Source organism: Oncorhynchus mykiss, chromosome 4 (genome assembly GCF_057628025.1).
Source record: "Oncorhynchus mykiss isolate SJ-2025 chromosome 4, ASM5762802v1, whole genome shotgun sequence".
NCBI lineage: Eukaryota > Metazoa > Chordata > Actinopteri > Salmoniformes > Salmonidae > Oncorhynchus > Oncorhynchus mykiss.
In genome coordinates this window covers 3,896,686-3,923,272 of record NC_143025.1, presented here as the reverse complement: position 1 = coordinate 3,923,272, position 26,587 = coordinate 3,896,686, and the positions used below count along the sequence as shown (strand labels likewise).

The following is a 26,587-nucleotide window of genomic DNA, read 5'->3' as shown; positions in this document are numbered from 1 at the left end:
ATACAACAACAACAACAGACCACTGGGGGAAATAAGAACAGAGGACAACATGGTCAACACAACAACAACAACAACAAGACCACTGGGGGAAATAAGAGCAGAGGACAACATGGTCAATACAACAACAACAACAACAAAAACAACAGACCACTGGAGGAAATAAGAACAGAGGACAACATGGTCAATACAACAACAACAGACCACTGGGGGAAATAAGAACAGAGGACAACATGGTCATTACAACAACAACAACAGACCACTGGAAGAAATAAGAACAGAGGACAACATGGTCGTTACAACAACAACAACAAACCACTGGGGGAAATAAGAACAGAGGACAACATGGTCAACACAACAACAACAACAACAAGACCACTGGGGGAAATAAGAACAGAGGACAACATGGTCAATACAACAACAACAACAGACCACTGGGGGAAATAAGAACAGAGGACAACATGGTCAACACAACAACAACAACAACAAACCACTGGGGGAAATAAGAACAGAGGACAACATGGTCATTACAACAACAACAACAACAACAGACCACCTAGGGAAATAAGAGCAGAGGACAACATGGTCAATACAACAACAACAACAACAACAACAACAGACCACTGGAGGAAATAAGAACAGAGGACAACATGGTCAATACAACAACAACAGACCACTGGGGGAAATAAGAACAGAGGACAACATGGTCAATACAACAACAACAGACCACTGGGGGAAATAAGAACAGAGGACAACATGGTCAATACAACAACAACAACAACAGACCACTGGGGGAAATAAGAACAGAGGACAACATGGTCAATACAACAACAACAACAGACCACAGTGGGAAATAAGAACAGAGGGCAACATGGTCAATACAACAACAACAACAGACCACTGGGGGAAATAAGAACAGAGGACAACATGGTCAATACAACAACAACAATAACAACAACAACAACAGGCCACTGGGCGAAATAAGAACATAGGACAACATGGTCAATACAACAACAACAACAACAACAGACCACAGTGGGAAATAAGAACAGAGGGCAACATGGTCAATACAACAACAACAACAACAGACCACTGGGGGAAATAAGAACAGAGGACAACATGTTCAACACAACAACAACAACAAAAACAACAACAACAAGACCACTGGGGGAAATAAGAACAGAGGACAACATGGTCAATACAACAACAACAACAACAACAACGAGACCAATGGTGGAAATAAGAGCAGAGGACAACATGGTCAATACAACAACAACAACAACAGACCACTGGGGGAAATAAGAGCAGAGGACAACATGGTCAATACAACAACAACAACAACAACAAGACCACTGGGGGAAATAAGAACAGAAGACAACATGGTCAATACAACAACAACAACAACAACACCAACAACACCACTGGGGGAAATAAGAGCAGAGGACAACATGGTCAATACAACAACAACAACAACAACAACAGACCACTGTGGGAAGTAAGAGCAGAGGACAACATGGTCAATACAACAACAACAACAACAGACCACTGTGGGAAATAAGAACAGAGGACAACATGGTCAATACAACAACAACAACAACAGACCACTGGGGGAAATAAGAGCAGAGGACAACATGGTCGATACAACAACAACAACAACAGACCACTGGGGGAAATAAGAACAGAGGACAACATGGTCATTACAACAACAACAACAACAACAGACCACCTAGGGAAATAAGAGCAGAGGACAACATGGTCAATACAACAACAACAACAACAACAACAACAGACCACTGGAGGAAATAAGAACAGAGGACAACATGGTCAATACAACAACAACAGACCACTGGGGGAAATAAGAACAGAGGGCAACATGGTCAATACAACAACAACAGACCACAGTGGGAAATAAGAACAGAGGGCAACATGGTCAATACAACAACAACAACAGACCACTGGGGGAAATAAGAACAGAGGACACCATGGTCAATACAACAACAACAATAACAACAACAACAACAGGCCACTGGGCGAAATAAGAACATAGGACAACATGGTCAATACAACAACAACAACAACAACAGACCACAGTGGGAAATAAGAACAGAGGGCAACATGGTCAATACAACAACAACAACAACAGACCACTGGGGGAAATAAGAACAGAGGACAACATGTTCAACACAACAACAACAACAAAAACAACAACAACAAGACCACTGGGGGAAATAAGAACAGAGGACAACATGGTCAATACAACAACAACAACAACAACAACAACAACAATACCAATGGTGGAAATAAGAGCAGAGGACAACATGGTCAATACAACAACAACAACAACAGACCACTGGGGGAAATAAGAGCAGAGGACAACATGGTCAATACAACAACAACAACAACAACAAGACCACTGGGGGAAATAAGAACAGAAGACAACATGGTCAATACAACAACAACAACAACAACACCAACAACACCACTGGGGGAAATAAGAGCAGACGACAACATGGTCAATACAACAACAACAACAACAACAACAGACCACTGTGGGAAGTAAGAGCAGAGGACAACATGGTCAATACAACAACAACAACAACAACAGACCACTGTGGGAAATAAGAACAGAGGACAACATGGTCAATACAACAACAACAACAACAGACCACTGGGGGAAATAAGAGCAGAGGACAACATGGTCGATACAACAACAACAACAACAACAACAACAGACCACTGGGGGAAATAAGAACAGAGGACAACATGGTCAATACAACAACAACAACAACAACAACAACAATAACAACACCACTGGGGGAAATAAGAACAGAGGACAACATGGTCAATACAACAACAACAACAACAGACCACTGAGGGAAATAAGAACAGAGGACAACATGGTCAATACAACAACAACAACAACAACATCAGACCACTACAGAGACGGACAGAGAAGAAGTCAATAACGGACAGGGTCGTGTTTAGAAACTCAATACAGAAGAAAACACAGTGAAACAGGAGGTAGAAAACTATCTGAAATTGTTCAATGTCAAATGACTGTTTAGTTTTGCAACACATTTTGTTATGATTTGTGCTCAAATGAACACAACCCAGCTTCAATAGAGACCAGCAACAGAGGACAGCATCAACAGGGTTGAGTTCAGGTGGATGACAATATAGACATTATGGTGTGTGAACACAACCCAGCTTCAATAGAGACCAGCAACAGAGGACAGCATCAACAGGGTTGAGTTCAGGTGGATGACAATATAGACATTATGGTGTGTGAACACAACCCAGCTTCAATAGAGACCAGCAACAAAGGACAGCATCAACAGGGTTGAGTTCAGGTGGATGACAATATAGACATTATGGTGTGTGAACACAACCCAGCTTCAATAGAGACCAGCAACAGAGGACAGCATCAACAGGGTTGAGTTCAGGTGGATGACAATATAGACATTATGGTGTGTGAACACAACCCAGCTTCAATAGAGACCAGCAACAGAGGACAGCATCAACCGGGTTGAGTTCAGGTGGATGACAATATAGACATTATGGTGTGTGAACACAACCCAGCTTCAAAAGAGACCAGCAACAGAGGACAGCATCAACAGGGTTGAGTTCAGGTGGATGACAATATAGACATTATGGTGTGTGTACACAACCCAGCTTCAATAGAGACCAGCAACAGAGGACAGCATCAACAGGGTTGAGTTCAGGTGGATGACAATATAGACATTATGGTGTGTGAACACAACCCAGCTTCAAAAGAGACCAGCAACAGAGGACAGCATCAACAGGGTTGAGTTCAGGTGGATGACAATATAGACATTATGGTGTGTGAACACAACCCAGCTTCAATAGAGACCAGCAACAGAGGACAGCATCAACAGGGTTGAGTTCAGGTGGATGACAATATAGACATTATGGTGTGTGAACACAACCCAGCTTCAATAGAGACCAGCAACAGAGGACAGCATCAACCGGGTTGAGTTCAGGTGGATGACAATATAGACATTGAAGTTAGTAGTAGGCTTAACGTAATGATCAAAGAGATGATATGATTCATTGATGGACCTACTAGGCAGAGAGACACATTAAGTGGATAGCAGAAAACAACTGTTTACCACTACTTCTAGGACAGACCAGGGACTGTGATTGGTCTCTGCAGTTGAACAAACTGTTCTTCATCCTGACAGCACACAGGACTGCTGGCCAGAAGGTTGAGGGTTCTCTGATAGCACACAGGACTGCTGGCCAGAAGGTTGTGGGTTTTCTGATAGCACACAGGACTGCTGGCCAGAAGGTTGTGGGTTCTCTGATAGCACACAGGGCTGCAGGCCAGAAGGTTGAGGGTTCTCTGACAGCACACAGGACTGCAGGCCAGAAGGTTGAGGGTTCTCTGACAGCACACAGGACTGCAGGCCAGAAGGTTGAGGGTTCTCTGACAGCACACAGGGCTGCAGGCCAGAAGGTTGTGGTTTCTCTGACCAGGTGTGTACCTGTCTATATAAGGTCCAATACAGTGCATGTCAGACCAAAAACCAGCCATGAGGGAAAAGGAATTGTCCGCAGAGCTCCGAGACAGGATTGTTTTAAGGCACAGATCTGGGGAAAGGTACCAAAACATTTCTGCAGAATTGAAGGTCCCCAAGAACACAGTGGCCTCCATCATTCTTAAATTAAGAAATTTGGAATCACCAAGACTCTTCCTTCAAGCTGGCCACCCGAAAAACTGAGCATTCGGGAGAGAAGATCCTTTGTCAGGTAGGTGACCGATAACCTGATGGCCACTCTAACAGAGCTCCAGAGTTCCTCTGTGGAGATGGGAGAACCTTCCAGAAGGACAACCATCTCTGCAGCACTCCCACAATCAGGCCTATATGTTTGCGTGGCCAGACGGAAGCCACTCCTCAGTAAAAGGGCTGTCATGTGCCTTTTACTGAGGAGTGGCTTCCGTCTGGCCACGCAAACATATAGGCCTGATTGTGGAGTTTGCCAAAAGGCACCTAACAAACCTAACAAACTCTCAGACCATGAGAAATAAGATTCTCTGGTCTGATGAAACCAAGATTGAACTCTATGGCCTGAATGCCAAGCGTCACGTCTGGAGGAAACCTGGCACCATCCCTACGGTGAAGCATGGTGGTGCAGCATCAAGCTGTGGGGATGTTCTTCAGCGGCACGGACTGGGAGACTAGTCAGGATTGAGGGCAAGATGAACAGAGCAAAGTACAGATAGATCCAATATGAAAACCTGCTTCAGAGCGCTCAGGATCTCAGACTGGGGTGAAGGTTCACCTTCCAACAGTACAACAGCCTTAAGCACACAGCCAAGACAACTCAGGAGTGGCTTTGGGACAAGTCTCTGACTGGCCCAGCCAGAGTTGAACCTGATCTACCATCTCTGGAGAGAACTGAAAATAGCTGTGCAGCACAGACAGCAACAACAACCACCTCAGGGAAGTTGGTTGTATTTACATCTGTCACAGTAGAGAGACAGACAGAAAGAAAGACAGACAGACAGACAGACAGACAGACAGACAGACAGACAGGCAGGCAGACAGGCAGGCAGGCAGACAGACAGACAGACAGACAGACAGACAGACAGACAGACAGACAGACAGACAGACAGACAGACAGACAGACAGACAGACAGACAGACAGACAGACAGACAGTTTACTATGACTGGATGAAGGGATGCAGTGTTGAATGCTTCCTTTAAGTCTCCTGGTCTCTTGGGATTTGAACTGTGACTCCAGAGAGAGAGTCCTAACCATTCAATCAATGTACACAACACACAATCATCAATACACTGAGTGGATTCTATGGATGTAATATATCATCATATTATATAATACAATATCATATAATGACTAGAATAGAATAAGAGTTTGGACATGAAAGAGCCAGATGTTTTGACTTGTCTCTGTACCTCTCAGTCTCTAAACCACTAGGATACCTGTCACCTTGACAGTGTGTCTCTCTACCTCTCAGTCTCTGAACCACTAGGATACCTGTCACCTTGACAGTGTGTCTCTCTACCTCTCAGTCTCTAAACCACTAGGATACCTGTCACCTTGACACTGTGTCTCTCTACCTCTCAGTCTCTAAACCACTAGGATACCTGTCACCTTGACAGTGTGTCTCTCTACCTCTCAGTCTCTAAACCACTAGGATACCTGTCACCTTGACAGTGTGTCTCTCTACCTCTCAGTCTCTAAACCACTAGGATACCTGTCACCTTGACAGTGTGTCTCTCTACCTCTCAGTCTCTAAACCACTAGGATACCTGTCATCTTGACAGTGTGTCTCTCTACCTCTCAGTCTCTAAACCACTAGGATACCTGTCACCTTGACACTGTGTCTCTATACAAATCAAATGTATTTATATAGCCCTTCGTACATCAGCTGATATCTCAAAGTGCTGTACAGAAACCCAGCCTAAAACCCCAAACAGCAAGCAATGCAGGTGTAGAAGCACGGTGGCTAGGAAAAACTCCCTAGAAAGGCCAAAACCTAGGAAGAAACCTAGAGAGGAACCAGGCTATGTGGGGTGGCCAGTCCTCTTCTGGCTGTGCCGGGTGGAGATTATAACAGAACATGGCCAAGATGTTCAAATGTTCATAAATGACCAGCATGGTCGAATAATCATAAGGCAGAACAGTTGAAACTGGAGCAGTCCACGGTCAGGTGGACTGGGGACAGCAAGGAGTCATCATGTCAGGTAGTCCTGGGGCATGGTCCTAGGGCTCAGGTCCTCCGAGAGAGAGAAAGAAAGAGAGAAGGAGAGAATTAGAGAACGCACACTTAGATTCACACAGGACACCGAATAGGACAGGAGAAGTACTCCAGATATAACAAACTGACCCTAGCCCCCCGACACATAAACTACTGCAGCATAAATACTGGAGGCTGAGACAGGAGGGGTCAGGAGACACTCTCAGTCTCTAAACCACTAGGATACCTGTCACCTTGACAGTGTGTCTCTGTACCTCTCAGTCTCTAAACCACTAGGATACCTGTCACCTTGACAGTGTGTCTCTCTACCTCTCAGTCTCTGAACCACTAGGATACCTGTCACCTTGACAGTGTGTCTCTCTACCTCTCAGTCTCTGAAGACACCCAGCCATGGTTAGGATTATTAGAGAAGCTTTTTCTGCTGAAAGACAGTTTAATTTCATCTGGTTTCAGAAATAATGTATTGTATATGTTCATAACCCCGTCCACCTATAAGATGTGGGGGATCTGTGTGACTAAGAAGAGACACAAAGAACTCTAAAACATCTTCTCTTTTTAGTCCTAGATATGTCTCTAACCCTGACCTTAGACCTGTCAGTAATAACCACACTGTAATGTAAAGTGTTCCATTCTAGGGTTACTGCTGAATGTAGTACCTCTAACCCTGATCCTAGACCTGTCAGTAATAACCACACTGTAATGTAAAGTGTTCCATTCTAGGGTTACTGCTGAATGTAGTACCTCTAACCCTGATCCTAGACCTGTCAGTAATAACCACACTGTAACGTAAAGTGTTCCATTCTAGGGTTACTGCTGAATGTAGTACCTCTAACCCTGACCCTAGACCTGTCAGTAATAACCACACTGTAACGTAAAGTGTTCCATTCTAGGGTTACTGCTGAATGTAGTACCTCTAACCCTGACCCTAGACCTGTCAGTAATAACCACACTGTAATGTAAAGTGTTCCATTCTAGGGTTACTGCTGAATGTAGTACCTCTAACCCTGACCCTAGACCTGTCAGTAATAACCACACTGTAACGTAAAGTGTTCCATTCTAGGGTTACTGCTGAATGTAGTACCTCTAACCCTGATCCTAGACCTGTCAGTAATAACCACACTGTAATGTAAAGTGTTCCATTCTAGGGTTACTGCTGAATGTAGTACCTCTAACCCTGACCCTAGACCTGTCAGTAATAACCACACTGTAATGTCAAGTGTTCCATTCTAGGGTTACTGCTGAATGTAGTACCTCTAACCCTGATCCTAGACCTGTCAGTAATAACCACACTGTAATGTAAAGTGTTCCATTCTAGGGTTACTGCTGAATGTAGTACCTCTAACCCTGACCCTAGACCTGTCAGTAATAACCACACTGTAATGTAAAGTGTTCCATTCTAGGGTTACTGCTGAATGTAGTACCTCTAACCCTGATCCTAGACCTGTCAGTAATAACCACACTGTAATGTAAAGTGTTCCATTCTAGGGTTACTGCTGAATGTAGTACCTCTAACCCTGATCCTAGACCTGTCAGTAATAACCACACTGTAATGTAAAGTGTTCCATTCTAGGGTTACTGCTGAATGTAGTACCTCTAACCCTGACCCTAGACCTGTCAGTAATAACCACACTGTAATGTAAAGTGTTCCATTCTAGGGTTACTGCTGAATGTAGTACCTCTAACCCTGACCCTAGACCTGTCAGTAATAACCACACTGTAATGTAAAGTGTTCCATTCTAGGGTTACTGCTGAATGTAGTACCTCTAACCCTGACCCTAGACCTGTCAGTAATAACCACACTGTAATGTAGTGTTCCATTCTAGGGTTACTGCTGAATGTAGTACCTCTAACCCTGATCCTGGACCTGTCAGTAATAACCACACTGTAATGTAAAGTGTTCCATTCTAGGGTTACTGCTGAATGTAGTACCTCTAACCCTGACCCTAGACCTGTCAGTAATAACCACACTGTAATGTAAAGTGTTCCATTCTAGGGTTACTGCTGAATGTAGTACCTCTAACCCTGACCCTAGACCTGTCAGTAATAACCACACTGTAATGTAAAGTGTTCCATTCTAGGGTTACTGCTGAATGTAGTACCTCTAACCCTGACCCTAGACCTGTCAGTAATAACCACACTGTAATGTAAAGTGTTCCATTCTAGGGTTACTGCTGAATGTAGTACCTCTAACCCTGATCCTAGACCTGTCAGTAATAACCACACTGTAATGTAAAGTGTTCCATTCTAGGGTTACTGCTGAATGTAGTACCTCTAACCCTGATCCTGGACCTGTCAGTAATAACCACACTGTAACGTAAAGTGTTCCATTCTAGGGTTACTGCTGAATGTAGTACCTCTAACCCTGATCCTAGACCTGTCAGTAATAACCACACTGTAATGTAAAGTGTTCCATTCTAGGGTTACTGCTGAATGTAGTACCTCTAACCCTGACCCTAGACCTGTCAGTAATAACCACACTGTAATGTAAAGTGTTCCATTCTAGGGTTACTGCTGAATGTAGTACCTCTAACCCTGATCCTAGACCTGTCAGTAATAACCACACTGTAATGTAAAGTGTTCCATTCTAGGGTTACTGCTGAATGTAGTACCTCTAACCCTGACCCTAGACCTGTCAGTAATAACCACACTGTAATGTAAAGTATTACCTCATTCTCAATGATCAGTCAATACATACAGTATTCATTTCACCTACAGTACATTGTATCAATATCAAGTTCCCTCCTCATTACAACCACGTATTAATCATTATAGACACTTATAATCAGTGTTATAATACATAAGTGAGTTATAAGGCATTATAAAGGTCATTAAAATAATTATAGATATTTACTTCATAGAAACTGTTAACCTTCATATATTCTAACCACTCTATTTAATATTAAGGGTCCTAACCTGGGAACTAAAATATTTGTCTCCTTCTCTCTTCCTCCAACCCCTCCCTCCCTCTAACCCCTCCCTCCCTCTAACCCCTCCCTCTCTCTAACCCCTCCCTCTCTGTAACCCCTCCCTCTCTCACTCCCTCCTTCTTCTCAACGTTGCATTCAGTTCTCTCTCCCTCCCTCCTTCCATCCCTCTAAACTCACCTGTCTGGCAGAACCAGAAAGTCCACACCTCCCCAAAACTAACTTCTGTGAAAACAAAACTGATCTGAGTCTCTGTGTCGTCTGTCTGTGTGAGAGTGAACAACCGTCCAAATGGCTCAGCAGGGAGTTGTGCTGGACCAGGACCAGTTCTGTTGTTCTGTCTGTCTGGATCTACTGAAGGAGCCGGTCACTACTGCCTGTGGACACAGTTACTGTAGGAGCTGTATTGAGGGCTGCTGGGATCAGGATGTCCTGAAAGGGGTCTATAGCTGTCCTCAGTGCAGAGAGACCTTCACTCCAAGGCCTAATCTGAGGAAGAATAACATGTTGGCTGAGCTGGTGGAGAAACTGAGGAAGACAGGACTACAGGCTGCTCCTCCTCCTGCTCTGTGCTATGCTGGACCTGGAGATGTGGCGTGTGATGTCTGCACTGGGACCAGAAAGCAGAAAGCCCTCATGTCCTGTCTGGCGTGTGTGGCCTCTTACTGTGAGACTCATCTCCAATCTCACTATGAATCTCCTGCTTTGAAGAAGCACAAGCTGGCCAAAGCCACCGCACATCTACAGGAGAAGATCTGCTCTCATCATGACAAACTGCTGGAGGTTTACTGTCGTACCGATCAGCAGTGTATCTGTTATCAGTGTGTGATGGATGAACATAAAGGCCATGATACAGTGTCAGCTGCAGCAGAGAGGACTGGGAAACAGGTAAGACCAGAACAACTTGTTGGTGACTGTCTGATAAACAAAGAATTAAAGATACATTAGGAACTAAGGCTGTTTGAATATGAGATCATTATAATGAAATGGATCCACAAATATGAACACAAACCTTGACTATATAGATATGTTAACCCAGATTCTCCAAATATATCACCATTTTCTAAAGTCTGTTAGGTTCTGATCAGAGTAAAAACTCAAACCAAGTTTATTCACCCACTGGGTCATACAGCTGCAAAGACAATGTGTGATTATACAAGAACATATGTTTATAACCTCATACTAGGCAGGACCAACTCCTTACACACCTAGACAGCCAATACATCTCTGTTACTAGTCAGGACCAACTCCTTACACATCTAGACAGCCAACACATCTCTGTTACTTGGCAGGAACAACTCCTTACACATCTAGACAGCCAACACATCTCTGTTACTAGGCAGGACCAACTCCTTACACATCAAGACAGCCGATACATCTCTGTTACTAGGCAGGACTAACTCCTTACACATCAAGACAGCCGATACATCTCTGTTACTAGGCAGGACCAACTCCTTACACATCTAGACAGCCAATACATCTATGTTACTAGGCAGGACCAACCCCTTACACATCTAGACAGCCAACACATCTCTGTTACTAGGCAGAACCAACTCCTTACACATCTAGACAGCCAATACATCTCTGTTACTAAGCAGGACCAACTCCTTACACATCTAGACAGACAATACATCTATGTTACTAGGCAGGACCAACTCCTTACACATATAGACAGACAATACATCTCTGTTACTAGGCAGGACCAACTCCTTACACATCTAGACAGCCAATACATCTCTGTTACTAGGCAGGACCAACTCCTTACACATCTAGACAGCCAACACATCTCTTTTACTAGGCAGGACCAACTCCTTACACATCTAGACAGCCAATACATCTCTGTTACTAGGCAGGACCAACTCCTTACACATCAAGACAGCCGATACATCTCTGTTACTAGGCAGGACCAACTCCTTACACATCTAGACAGCCAACACATCTCTTTTACTAGGCAGGACCAACTCCTTACACATCTAGACAGCCAATACATCTCTGTTACTAGGCAGGACCAACTCCTTACACATCAAGACAGCCGATACATCTCTGTTACTAGGCAGGACCAACTCCTTACACATCTAGACAGCCAATACATCTCTGTTACTAGGCAGGAACTGAATTGGTTCCTCTCACTGGTGTAGTCATGGCCCTGCCTGATGCAAGAACCTTGGTGGGTGTGGAAGTGTATGTGTGTGAGATGACTGTAGTAGGAGGGTTGTTGTGGTGGGCCCCTCTGGCCCCCCTCCCAGAGGTTTCTTCACACTTCATCGTGTTGACTTGAACTTGAGCCGAATTCCTGGCTCCTCCCTAGATCTGCAGATGGCCTGCCTTATCAGAAACTAAATAGTCTGTTGAATTCCTGGCTCCTCCCTAGTTCTGCAGCTGGCCTGCCTCATCAGAGACTAACTAGACTGTTGAATTCCTGGCTCCTCCCTAGATCTGCAGATGGCCTGCCTTATCAGAGACTAACTAGACTGTTGAATTCCTGGCTCCTCCCTAGTTCTGCAGCTGGCCTGCCTCATCAGAGACTAACTAGACTGTTGAATTCCTGGCTCCTCCCTAGTTCTGCAGCTGACCTGCCAAATCAGAGACTAACTAGACTGTTGAATTCCTGGCTCCTCCCTAGATCTGCAGATGGCCTGCCTTATCAGAGACTAACTAGACTGTTGAATTCCTGGCTCCTCCCTAGATCTGCAGATGGCCTGCCTTATCAGAGACTAACTAGACTGTTGAATTCCTGGCTCCTCCCTAGTTCTGCAGCTGGCCTGCCTCATCAGAGACTGAAACTAGTTGCCCTTTGTCTCCCTTTTTAGGAACATTGATATTCAATATTTCAGCACTTCCCCTTATCTCTCTCAGTAACTTTCCATACACCAAGTTCCTATCCACCCTTCATTGACCCAACATATACATTCCTTATACATGTAAATTCATCAATACATTCTAGAATGGTAACATCAATAAGTATATTTCTAGATAGAATCCTACAAATCAAACACCATTATTATTTATTGTTATTCATTATTAAACATCATTGTTATTCATTATCAAACACCATTATCATCATTTCAGGGAAGTTAGGAACAAATATACAAAGGCAGTTAGAAAAGCTAAGGCGAGCTTTTTCAAACAGAAATTTGCATCCTGTAGTACTAATTCAAAAAAGTTCTGGGACACTGTAAAGTCCATGGAGAATAAGAGCACCTCCTTCCAGCTGTCCACTGCTCTGAGGATAGGAAACACTGTCACCACTGATACATCCACCATAATTGACAATTGCAATAAGCATTTTTCTATGGCTGGCCATGCTTTCCACCCTTCTACCGCTACCCCGGTCAACTTCCCGGCACCCTCCACAGCAACCCGCCAAAGCCCCCAACATTTGTTTACTCCATGTGTAACTCTGTGTTGTCTGTTCACACTGCTATGCTTTATCTTGGCCAGGTCGCAGTTGCAAATTAGAACTTGTTCTCAACTAGCCTACCTGGTTAAATAAAGGTTAAATAAATAAAACCTGTACACTCTCGTTGGTTGGCCCTTGCTTCATTCTCGTTGCCAAACCCACTGGCTACAGGTTATCTACAAGTCTCTGCTAGGTAAAGCCCTACCTTATCTCAGCTCACTGGTCACCATAGCAGCAAACACTCGTAGCACGCGCTCCAGCAGGTATATCTCACTGGTCATCCCCAAAGCCAATTCCTCCTTTGGTCGTCTTTCCTTCCAGTTTTCTGCTGCCAATGACTGGAATGAACTGCAAAAATATCTGAAGCTGGAAACACTTATCTCCCTCACTAGCTTTAAGCACCAGCTGTCAGAGCAGCTCACAGATTACTGCACCTGTACATAGCCCATCTATAATTTAGCCAAACAACTCCCTCTTTCCCTACTGTATTTATTTATTTATTTTGCTCCTTTGCACCCCATTATTTGTATTTCTACTTTGCACATTCTTCCACTGCAAATCTACCATTCCAGTGTTTTACTTGCTATATTGTATTTACTTTGCCACCATGGCCTTTTTTTGCCTTTACCTCCCTTATCTCAACCCATTTGCTCACATTGTATATAGACTTATTTTTCTACTGTATTATTGACTGTATGTTTTGTTTATTCCATGTGTAACTCGTTGTTGTTGAATGTGTCGAATTGCTTTGCTTTATCTTGGACAGGTCGCAGTTGCAAATGAGAACTTGTTCTCAACTAGCCTACTTGGTTAAATAAAGGTGAAATAAAGTAAAAATAAACTAAATAATATTAGTTACCAAACATCATTATCATTAGTTACCAAACATAATTATCATTAGTTACCAAACATCATTATCATTAGTTACCAAACATCATTATCATTAGTTACCAAACATCATTATCATTAGTTACCAAACATCATTATCATTAGTTACCAAACATCATTATCATTAGTTACCAAACATCATTATCATTAGTTACCAAACATCATTATCATTAGTTACCAAACATCATTATCATTAGTTACCAAACATCATTATCATTAGTTACCAAACATCATTATCATTAGTTACCAAACATCATTATCATTAGTTACCAAACATCATTATCATTAGTTACCAAACATCATTATCATTAGTTACCAAACATCATTATCATTAGTTACCAAACATCATTATCATTAGTTACCAAACATCATTATCATTAGTTACCAAACATCATTATCATTAGTTACCAAACATCATTATCATTAGTTACCAAACATCATTATCATTAGTTACCAAACATCATTATCATTAGTTACCAAACATCATTATCATTAGTTACCAAACATCATTATCATTAGTTACCAAACATCATTATCATTAGTTACCAAACATCATTATCATTAGTTACCAAACATCATTATCAATAGTTACCAAACATCATTATCATTAGTTACCAAACACCCAAACAGCTCCCTGATTTGTGTTCTCTTAAATCTATAATTATTCACATGACTACATAATAATATATTTTCACACAGACACTTCCTCTATATTTGTATCCCTATATTCTATCGGCCCTATGTCACATTACTATACTATTGATCTACTGGACCAATAAAACTTGATAGCTCATTGAAGAGTGATTTTCCACAGAGGCAGCTGGGGATGAGTCAGCAGAAGGTCCAGCAGAGATTCCAGGAGAGAGAGAAGCAGCTGAAGGAGCTCCAAGAGGCTGTGGAGTCTCTCAAGGTGAGTATTGTTGACCAGAGGAGACACACCATTTCACTTCTCTCCTCCAGTCAGAGAGAGAGAGGGGCCCCTGTCCAATCCCACTGACCCCACTGTTGGGAACAGGCTGTCTGGACCCCTTTCAGAGAATAGACTGGTTCATGTAACTGACTGGGCTGCCTCATCACATAACCATGAGTAACCATGACGACTCATGTCCCCTATACATTAAAATGGAACTGTCTCTCTGTCAATTGAATTAAATTCATAGGGCTTTATTGGCATGGAAATATATGTTTACATTGCCAAAGCAAGTGAAATAGACAATAAACAAAAGTGAAATAAACAATCAGAAATGAACAGTAAACATTAAACTTGGAAGAGATTTGGGGGATGGGGGAGGGTCTATCAGAAGTTAGTAGGACTCTTTTATTTTCTCAGAAGTACTGAGTTAGGTAGGAGGATTTAGAGTGGTGTAAACCGTGATTGAACACACTCCAGAACAGTAGGTGGCGCCATGCACCTTTAACGTTGGTTTGAGGACCTCCATTATATCATAGAAGAAGAAGTTGGTCTGTGAGGGTTTTGTTGTTCCTGAGGAGGGCTACTATTCTTTTCTCTTTTGGTTTTCAAGTATTTTCAGAATGTATTAAAGCCAAAGCTAAAGCTTCCCTAAACAATTCAATATATCAGTCAATATATTTTCTCTGTGATTTATTTTCTCTCCGTCAACCGTTCCATCGCATCTTAACCGTCTTACCGGGCGGGCACTAGGACCCGGGGGAGGCTGCTGCTGCAGAGGCTGCTGCACCGCTCGTGACTGTCAGTCCTCCTTGTAGCTCATTGGTTAAGCTGTGGCTCGAGACTGTTAACAGTTAACGGACAGGAAACGGCTCTGACAGGACACATTCATGTCGAGGCAGTGATGTGAATGTGTGGTAAGTTAGAATAGAGAGAGAGAGTTTTCACTACTATATACTTTGGTCATAATCAAAGCTTTGTTAACCAATAGGTTTTTATGTGAGGCTGCCTGTAAGTTACAGTGTAACAGACGTTACTAACGGTAACGGTGTCTTTTATATTCGACATAAGTTATGTGGCGATGATATCTAGTTAACGTTGTATTTAATGTAGTGTAATGACCTGACTAGATCATAAAGGAACAATTGTCCAGACAGAGGATTGAGTTACGAATTGACGGTTTATTAGCAACTTTACACAGGCTACTGTTTGGCCTTAGCTCACGCCAAATAAATGAAAGATACCCCACAAGCCAATCGGGACCTTCTCTTGTGAAGCCCAGACGTAAGAGAGAGAACAAAGGCTGAACCTTAACTTCCAATGCCCCGCCCCCTCCACGCCACTCCGCCAACCACCAGGATGCCCGGCATCAGAACATCCCAGGCATTCCTGTGATTGGTAGATAGCAGGTTGATTGGCATGTCGGACCCCGCGAACACTGGGAACTGGTAAGTACAACACAACCACCTACTAGCCGAACACATAACACACAGCTGTCTGTGCGGGTCGCTACAGTAGTTTTACTATCTGTGCCAGGCTATAAATGACACAGATAATATCTAGTTAACGTTGTATTTAATGTAGTTTTACTATCTGTGCCAGGCTATAAATGATACTGCAAAAAATTGGAAAAAAATCTTGATTTATCTTTGTCAAACATGAGATGACACAAACACACAGAGACAGTGTTGTGGCAAAGCTACCAGGAAACTATCAATCATGGGAACATTGCTCAGATTTGAACATCTGACCATGCTGGTGATATTGCATACCTTTGCAGAGAGAAGGGAGTATCTGAGGAGAATTGTTGTGGTCACATCAATGTTAGGAAGACAGGGACTCTCTTTCCGTGCCAATGATGAATCTAGTGAAAACACAAATAGAGGGAACTCTCAATAGTAAAACTAAAATAAAACTCAAACAACTTCCTAGATACATCATGCTGAACTGAGTTTACCAAGAACTACGGTATTGATGTCAAAACAGAAGACATGTTGGTGGACAGAAACTTTCTTTCCCGGAAAAGAGAGGCTGATGTTCTGTACCGGTCTGTCCAGGAGGGAGGAGAGTAGAGCAGGACCAAGAGGTGTTATGTACCTGTCTGTCCAGGAGGGAGGAGAGTAGAGCAGGACCAAGAGGTGTTCTGTACCTGTCTGTCCAGGAGGGAGGAGAGTAGAGCAGGACCAAGAGGTGTTCTGTACCTGTCTGTCCAGGAGGGAGGAGAGTAGAGCAGGACCAAGAGGTGTTCTGTACCTGTCTGTCCAGGAGGGAGGAGAGTAGAGCAGGACCAAGAGGTGTTCTGTACCTGTCTGTCCAGGAGGGAGGAGAGTAGAGCAGGACCAAGAGGTGTTCTGTACCTGTCTGTCCAGGAGGGAGGAGAGTAGAGCAGGACCAAGAGGTGTTCTGTACCTGTCTGTCCAGGAGGGAGGAGAGTAGAGCAGGACCAAGAGGTGTTGTGTACCTGTCTGTCCAGGAGGGAGGAGAGTAGAGCAGGACCAAGAGGTGTTCTGTACCTGTCTGTCCAGGAGGGAGGAGAGTAGAGCAGGACCAAGAGGTGTTCTGTACCTGTCTGTCCAGGAGGGAGGAGAGTAGAGCAGGACCAAGAGGTGTTCTGTACCTGTCTGTCCAGGAGGGAGGAGAGTAGAGCAGGACCAAGAGGTGTTCTGTACCTGTCTGTCCAGGAGGGAGGAGAGTAGAGCAGGACCAAGAGGTGTTCTGTACCTGTCTGTCCAGGAGGGAGGAGAGTAGAGCAGGACCAAGAGGTGTTCTGTACTTGTCTGTCCAGGAGGGAGGAGAGTAGAGCAGGACCAAGAGGTGTTCTGTACCTGTCTGTCCAGGAGGGAGGAGAGTAGAGCAGGACCAAGAGGTGTTCTGTACTTGTCTGTCCAGGAGGGAGGAGAGTAGAGCAGGACCAAGAGGTGTTCTGTACTTGTCTATCCAGGAGGGAGGAGAGTAGAGCAGGACCAAGAGGTGTTCTGTACCTGTCTGTCCAGGAGGGAGGAGAGTAGAGCAGGACCAAGAGGTGTTCTGTACCTGTCTGTCCAGGAGGGAGGAGAGTAGAGCAGGACCAAGAGGTGTTCTGTACCTGTCTGTCCAGGAGGGAGGAGAGTAGAGCAGGACCAAGAGGTGTTCTGTACCTGTCTGTCCAGGAGGGAGGACAAGTCCTGGTGGACCTGGAGAGCACTGAGTTCTGACTGCAGAGAGGCTACTGAACCTACTGTCTCTCTCTGTCTCTCTGTCTTTCTCTGTCTCTGTCTCTCTCTTTCTCTCTCTCTCTCTCTCTGTCTCTCTCTCTCTCTCTCTCTCTCTCTCTCTCTCTCTGTCTCTCTCTCTCTGTCTCTCTCTCTCTCTCTCTCTCTCTCTCTCTCTCTCTCCAGCGCTCTGCACAGTCAGCAGTGGAGGACAGTGATCAGATCTTTACTGAGCTGATCCGCTCCATTGAGAGAAGGAGCTCTGAGGTGAAGGAGCTGATCAGAGCCCAAGAGAAGGCTCAAGTGAGTCAAGCTGAAGGACTCCTGGAGCAACTGAAGCAGGAGATAGCTGAGCTGAGGAAGAGAAGCACTGAGCTGGAGCAGCTCTCACACACAGAGGATCACATCCATTTCCTCCAGGTAACTAAACTGTCTTGTTACATGTGATATGAAATTAACTTCATGTGAAACTATTCATCTCAATCATTATGTTGTCCTGTCTGTCTCTCTCTCTCTCTCTCTCTCTGTCTGTCCCTCTCTCTCTGTCCCTGTCTCTCTCTCTGTCCCTCTCTCTCTGTCCGTCTCTCTCTCTGTTCGTCTCTCTCTCTGTCCGTCCGTCCCTCTCTCTGTCTCTGTCCGCCCCTCTCTCTCTCTGTCCGTCCCTCTCTCTCTCTCTCTGTCCGCCCCTCTCTCTCTCTCTCTCTCTCTCTCTCTCTGTCCGTCCGTCCCTCTCTCTCTGTCCGTCCGTCCCTCTCTCTGCCCGTCCCTCTCTCTCTGTCCGTCCCTCTCTCTCTCGGTCCGTCCCTCTCTCTGCCCGTCCCTCTCTCTGTCCGTCTCTCTCTCTGTCCATCTCTCCCTCTCTCTCTCTCTTTCCCTGTCTGTCCCTCTTTCCCTCTCTGTCCCTCTCTCTGTCGGTCTCTCCCTCTCTCTGTCTGTCTGTCCCTCTCCCTGTCCGTCCCTCTCCCTCTCTCTCTGTCGTCCCTCTCTCTCTGTCCGTCCCTGTCGCTCCCTCTCTCTCTCTGTCTGTCCCTTCCTCTCTCTCTGTCCGTCCCTCTCTCTGTCTCTGTCCGTCCCTCTCTCTCTCTGTCCATCCCTCTCTCTCTCTGTCCATCCCTCCCTCTCTCTGTCCGTCCCTCTCTCTCTGTCCATCCCTCTCTCTCTCTGTCCGTCCCTCTCTCTCTCTGTCCATCCCTCTCTCTCTCGGTCCGTCCCTCTCTCTCTCTGTCCATCCCTTTCTCTCTCTGTCCGTCCCTTTCTCTCTCTGTCCGTCCCTTTCTCTCTCTGTTCGCCCCTCTCTCTCTCTGTCGTCCCTCTCTCTCTCTGTCCTTCCCCCTCTCTCTCTCTCTCTGTCCGTCCCTCTCTCTCTCTGTCTGTCCCTCTCTCTCTCTCTGTCCGTCCCCCTCTCGCTCTCTTTCTCTCTCTCTCTCTGTCCGTCCCTCTCTCTCTCTCTCTCTGTCTGTCCGTCCCTCTCTCTCTCTCTCTCTCTCTGTCCATCCCTCTCTCTCTCTGTGTCCGTCCCTCTCTCTCTGTGTCCGTCCCTCTATCTGTCCGTCTCACTCTCTCTCTGTCCGTCTCACTCTCTCTCTCTCTCTCTCTCTCAAATTCAAATTCAAATTCAAGCTGCTTTATTGGCATGAAAAACATTGTGTCAATATTGCCAAAGCAACAATGTATACAATATACATTGTAACAAAATTGTAAATGATAGCAAATAATAATATAAAATGGTAGTAAATAATAATACAAAAATAAATACAATAAAATGGTAACAGTCTACAGTAAACATTAATAATTATAGTAATAACAATAATAGTAATAATAAGTAAGTTACTGTTTACTATGCAGATGTTATTATTCAGTGTCCCTCAGGCTATGGCAGGAAAATACATATTTGGCTGCAAGAGGAGCCATTGCTCCTTCGCCCATGAGTATTCTTAGTTTTTCCTCTGGGTTCAATTTGTAAAAATGTGGAATATATGTAGTCATTTCTGTGAATAATGAATCTCTTTGTGAGGAATATTTATCACAGTAAAGGAGAAAGTGCATCTCTGTCTCTACCTCCCCTGTCATGCAGTGACCACATACACGCTCCTCTTTGGGTAGCCATGTCTTTTTATGTCTGCCGGTTTCTATTGCCAATCGGTGGTCACTCAGCCTGTACTTGGTAAGGATCTGTCTCTGCTTCGTATCTCTGACAGAGTAGAGATAATCAGCCAATTCATATTCTCTGTTTAGGGTCAGATAGCAATTTAGTCGGCTTTGGGATTTTGTTTCGTTTTTCCAGTATTGTAAGTATGATTCCTTTGATTGGTTCATGATTTTGTTTATTGGAATTCTTTCTTTTGAAGCAGTGCTGGTGTCAGCTTGATTGGTGAGGTCCAACACCAGCTGACTGAGAGGGCTCGTTTCTGGGCTCAGCTCTTGGGCTTGAAGTGCTTTAAATTGCAGACTCGAATTTGGACTTGAATTTAGATGTAGCCAAAATTTTAACCTTTCTGATCTCCCCATCCCGGATCCGGGATCGTGAATACAGACTCAAGCTCATTACCATAACGCAACGTTAACTATTCATGAAAATCGCAAATGAAATGAAATAAATATGCTAGCTCTCAAGCTTAGCCTTTTGTTAACAACACTGTCATCTCAGATTTTCAAAATATGCTTCTCAACCATTGCAAAACAAGCATTTGTGTAACAGTATTGATGGCTAACGTAGCATTTAGCATTAGCATTCAGCTGGCAACATTTACACAAAAAAACAGAAAAGCATTAAAAAAAAACATTTACCTTTGAAGAACTTCAGATGTTTTCAATGAGGAGACTCTCAGATAGCAAATGTTCAGTTTTTCCTGAAAGATTATTTGTTTAGGACAAATTGCTCCGTTTTCTGCGTCACGTTTAGCTATGAAAAAAACCCTGTATCCAGGATTGTGTAAATCTATCAGCAAGCTCATTAGCATAACACAACGTTAACTATTTATGAAAATCGCAAATGAAATGAAATAAATATGCCATCTCTCAAGCTTAGCCTTTTGTAAACAACACTGTCATCTCAGATTTTCAAAATATGCTTCTCAACCATAGGAAAACAATCATTTGTGTAAAAGTAGCTAGCTAGAGTTAGCATTTCGCGTTAGCATTTAGCGTTAGCATTAGCGTTAGCATCCAGCACGCAACATTAACAAAAACATAAAAGCCTTCAAATAAAATCATTTACCTTTGAAGAACTTCTGATGTTTTCAATGAGGATACTCTCAGTTAGATAGCAGATGCTCAGTTTTTCCAAAAAGATTCCTTGTGTATTAGAAATAGCTCCGTTTTATACATCACATTTGGCTACCAAAAAAAATCCATAAATTCAGTCCTCAAAACGCAAACTTTTTTCCAAATTAACTCCATAATATCGACTGAAAACATGGCAAACGTTGTTTAGAATCAATCATCAAGGTGTTTTTCACATATCTCTTCATTGATACATCGTTCTTGGAAACATGCTTTCTCTCCTGAATCCCAGGAGAAAATGCCTGCACCTGAAGATTACGCACAAATTTAGACAAAGGACACCGGGCGGACCTCTGGAAAATGTAGTCTCTTATGGCCAATCTTCCAATGATATGCCTACAAATACGTCACAATGCTGCTAAGACCTTGGGCGAACGACAGAAAGTGTAGGCTCATTCCTTGCGCAATCACAGCCATATAAGGAGAGAATGGAAAACAGAGCTTCAGAAATTCTGCTAATTCCTGGGTGATGCATCATCTTGGTTTCGCCTGTAGAATGAGTTCTGGGGCACTTACAGACAAAATCTTTGCAGATTCTGAAACTTCAGAGTGTTTTCTTTCCAAAACTGTCAAGAATATGCATAGTCGAGCATCTTTTCGTGACAAAATATCGCGCTTAAAACGGGAACGTTTTTTATCCAAAAATGAAATAGCGCCCCTAGAGCTCTAAGAGGTTAATGATCTTTTCTGTATTTTCATTATTACTGGAAAACGGCCCAATTCTGCCCTACATGCATTAGTTGGTGTATTTCTCTGGACTTGTAGAATTTTCCGACTGAATTCTGCATGTAGGGTTTCAATTGGATGTTTGTCCCACATTTTAAAATCCAGTTTATTGAGTGGCCCCCAAACCTCACTTCCATAAAGTGCTATTGGTAGGATTACACTGTCAAATATTTTAGTCCAAATTCTAATTGGGATGTTGATTTTGAATAATTTCATTTTTATTGCATACATTGCTCTGCGGGCTTTTTCTTTGAGTGCCTTCACTGCCATATTAAAGTTTCCCGATGCAGATATGGTCAGACCAAGGTAGGTGTAATTTTTTGTGTGTTCAATTAAGGTGTTGTTCAGGGTGAATTTACATTTTTGTTTCTGACATCTGGGTTTTTTTTTGAAAATCATGATTTTAGTTTTTTGGAAATTTACTGCCAGGGCCCAATTATGGCAATATTGCTCCAGAATATTAATGTTTTGTTGAAGACCTTCTTTGGTTGGTGATAGAAGTACCAAGTCATCAGCATATAGCAGGTATTTCACCTCTGTGTCAAATAGTGTGAGTCCTGGGGCTGGAGATTGGTCCAACATGTCTGCTAATTCATTGATATAAATGTTGAAAAGATTTGGACTCAAATTGCAGCCTTGTCTCACACCTCGACATTGTGAAAAAAATTCTGTTCTTTGGTTTTTGATTTTTATTGCACACTTATTTTCTGTGTACATACATTTTATTAAGTCATACACCTTACCACCAAGCCCACTTTGTAGAATTTTGTAGAATAGCCCTTCGTGCCAAATCGAATCAAATGCTTTTTTAAAGTCAATAAAGCAAGCAAAGATTTTGCCCTCTTTTTTTTGGTGGACGTGTTTATTAATTAGTGTGTGTAAGGTGTATATATGGTCAGTAGTGCGATGGTGTTTATTAATTAGTGTGTGTAAGGTGTATATATGGTCAGTAGTGCGATGGTTAGGGAGAAAGCCAATTTGACATTTACTTATTACATTTTTTTCTTGAAGAAAGGTTTGAATTCTTGAATTCAAAATGCTACAGAAAATCTTTCCCAAGTTACTGTTGACGCAAATTCCCCTGTAATTATTGGGGTCTGATTTGTCTCCACTTTTGTGGATAGGGGAGATGAGCCCCTGGTTCCAGACATCAGGGAAGCAGCCAGAAGTTAAAACCATGTTGAACAATTTAAGCACAGCATTTTGCAACTCAGGTGTGCTGTTTTTCAGCATTTCATTTCTGATGTTGTCTACACCACAAGCCTTTTTTGATTTAATAGATTTTAGCTTTTCATTTAGTTCTTGTTGGGTTATTGGGTAATCTAATGGATTTTGGTTGTTTTTAATGACTGATTCCAGGATGTTCAATTTTTCTTTAATTTCTAATTGGTTCTGGTTTAAGTCTTTTTGTGGGATGTTTTTGTATAGATTATCAAAGTAAGTTTTCCAAATTCCTACATCTTGTATGGCTAATTCTTGTGGCTTTGTTGTGCTTAAATTGTTCCACATGTCCCAGAACTGATTTTGGTCAATTGCGTTTTCAATTTCATCAAGTGTCTTGTTGGTATAATTCAATTTCTTGCATTTCAGTGTTTGTTTATACTGTTTCAGAGTTTCAAAGTATTCATATCGTAGCTCTGGGTTGTTTTGCTGCTTATGTTTTTTGTTTGACATTTGTCTTAGGTGTTTTCTAATTGTTTTACATTCATTATCAAACCATTTGTCAGAAACATTTTGATTTTTGCTTCTGATGTTGCATTGCTTTGGTTTTCTCAAATTTGCTTTCGATGCTGCTTTTTGGAATATGCAGTTGATGTTTTGGGTAGCTGAATTGACACCATCTTTATTGTTTTGGTACTGTGAGTTATTGAAAAACTGTATAGAGTTCATCATTTCATTTGAGTTCAATGTTTCAATGAATGCCTCTGCACTGTTTGGAGCCCATCTGAACGATTGGTTTATGTTGTAAAGTTTATTGGGCTGTTTTTTTGAATGAATATTGCCGGTTAATTTCTTCAGAAACACGTTGATCTGACTGTGATCTGACAATGGTGTCTGTGGTCTGACAGTGAATGCACTAATGGAGGAGGGGTCAATGTCAGTGATGGCATAATCGACTACACTTGTCCCAAGAGCTGAGCAGTAAGTAAACTGACCTAAAGAGTCCCCTCTGATTCTACCATTAAGCATGTACAGGCCTAAGGCTCGACAGAGATGTACTAACTCTTTTCCATTTTTGTTCAGTATTTGGTCAGGACTGTTTCTATTATTTATAATAGGGCTACTGTACAAGGAGGGGTGTCCAAATATGTGGTGGTTACCTCCCGCATCAGTGTAGTCAGGCTCAGAACCTGTTCTTGCATTGAAATCTCCACAAAGAAGCACTTTACCCTGCGCCTGAAATGTAATGATTTCTGTCTGGAGATTGTCAAAAAACTGATCATCATAATATGATGAATCTGAAGGAGGAGCATAAGCTGCACATATGTATACATCATTGTCACAATAGATTGTACCTTTGTTAAGTTTTAGCCAAATGTGAGTGGTACCTTTTTTCATTTCATTCAGTGCTAAGTCCTGCTTATGCCAAATGATGATTCCACCTGAGTCTCGGCCCCGTTTAACATTTTTATGTTTGATTGATGGTAGTAAACTTTCTCTATAGCCTGAGGGACACTGAGTATCTATGTCTCCACGACACCATGTTTCCAGTAGGATTATGATGTCCTGTCCCTTGATGTTTTTAATCAATTCTGGATTAGTTGTTTTATAACCAAAATGTGAAGAGTATAGGCCCTGGATATTCCAAGAGCTGATAGTTAATGATCTCATTTATAATAAGTGATATTCACTGGTTTGAGTAAAGTACATCGAAAAAAACAAAAAAATAAAATACTATATATATATATATATATATATATATATATATATATATATATACATATATATATACATACATACACATACATATACATACACATATACATACATATATACATACACATACATATATATATATATATATATATATATATACATACACATACACATATATATACATACACATACATATACACACATACATACATACATACACACACACACACACACACACACACACACACACACATACATACATACATACATACACACACACACACACATACATACATACATACATACATACATACATACATATATGTATATATACATACACATACACATATATATATATATATATACATATATATATATATATATATACACACACATATACATGCACATACACATATACACACATACATACATACATACACATACACGCGCACACACACACACACACACACACACACACCATTACATATAATAATTATTATAATACCGGTGTCAATACATTTAGGAATATTTGTAAACAAATTAATAAGAATGGAATAAGATTGCACTGTACTTATTTTATGTGCAATCTGCAACCCTGTGTGTTTGTGTGTGTGTGTGTGTGCGTGCGCGTGCCCGTGTGTGAATTAAAGGGACTGTCTAGCTCAGTAGTCTGCATATTAGTTGCAGTAGTTGGCGCACCTCTCCTATCTCTGATTGTTCTAGGGGTCTTCTGCCAGAGGTTACCTCAGCATATGTAGGCTGACGATCTAATTGATACATGGTGTGGACTGCATCATGTGGTCTACTTCCCTGAAGGGCAGTGTTCTGACCGACCCTGGAGTAGTGGTCAGAGCTGTGTTGTGATGGGCTGGGTCTAGTAGAGCTGTGTTGTGATGGGACAGGTCTAGTAGAGCTGTGTTGTGATGGGCCGGGTCTAGTAGAGCTGTGTTGTGATGGGCCGGGTCTAGTAGAGCTGTGTTGTGATGGGCCGGGTCTAGTAGAGCTGTGTTGTGATGGGCCGGGTCTAGTAGAGCTGTGTTGTGATGGGCCAGGTCTAGTAGAGCTGTGTTGGGATGGGCTGGGTCTAGTAGAGCTGTGTTGTGAAGGGCCGGGTCTAGTAGAGCTGTGTTGTGATGGGCCAGGTCTAGTAGAGCTGTGCTGTGTTGGGCCTGGTCTAGTAGAGCTGTGCTGTAATAAGTCATGTCTGGCTCTTTTCTCCTCGGGATGGTGGAGGTACTGTTGTTTCAGAAGGTGGGGCGGGGGACCTTTGTTGCTGGGGTGATGGGTGTGTGGGTCCCTGCCAAGTGTTGCATCTTTTAGGTCCTTGGCAAAGGTTCTGATACTGTCCTGATCAAGATGTATATTATCATATAAGTGTTGACATGTCAGAGTGGGGTGGTGAGCCGTTCTGACGTTGAGCAGTGAGGCACAGTCCACAGTGATCTGTTGATTTATTTTGTCGATCAACTTTTCTGGGAAGTCTTTTCTTGGTAGGAGGGTGGACACAACTATATTGGTTGTTGGGAACATAGCCTGTGCCCGTTCTGCCACTCTTCTCACTGCCCCAGATACATTTTCACCTTTGGCATGAAGGTCGTTTGTGCCAGTGTGGATGATGATGTTGTCAGGGGTGTCAATCCTGGTCTG

The 26,587-nt window shown here is 42.8% G+C and overlaps 2 protein-coding genes across 3 annotated transcripts in view; one reads left to right on the top strand and one right to left on the bottom strand.

Annotated features, from left to right (window-relative positions):
• Positions 1-26,587, bottom strand: part of fintrim (fish virus induced TRIM protein) — a gene marked incomplete in the record, with an annotated part of 158,478 nt that overhangs the window by 31,314 nt on the left and 100,577 nt on the right.
• Positions 9,857-26,587, top strand: part of LOC110515277 (E3 ubiquitin-protein ligase TRIM16) — a 150,534-nt gene continuing 133,803 nt past the window's right edge. Inside the window, exons 1-3 of one of the 2 annotated variants that reach the window (XM_090230853.1) lie at positions 9,857-10,554; positions 14,769-14,864; positions 18,242-18,475. In XM_090230853.1, coding sequence (XP_090086979.1) covers positions 9,958-10,554; positions 14,769-14,864; positions 18,242-18,475 — 927 coding nt within the window. In that variant the 5' untranslated portion in view covers positions 9,857-9,957. The remainder of the gene's footprint in view (positions 10,555-14,768; positions 14,865-18,241; positions 18,476-26,587) is intronic. The other variant, XM_090230851.1, reaches the window with a different exon arrangement.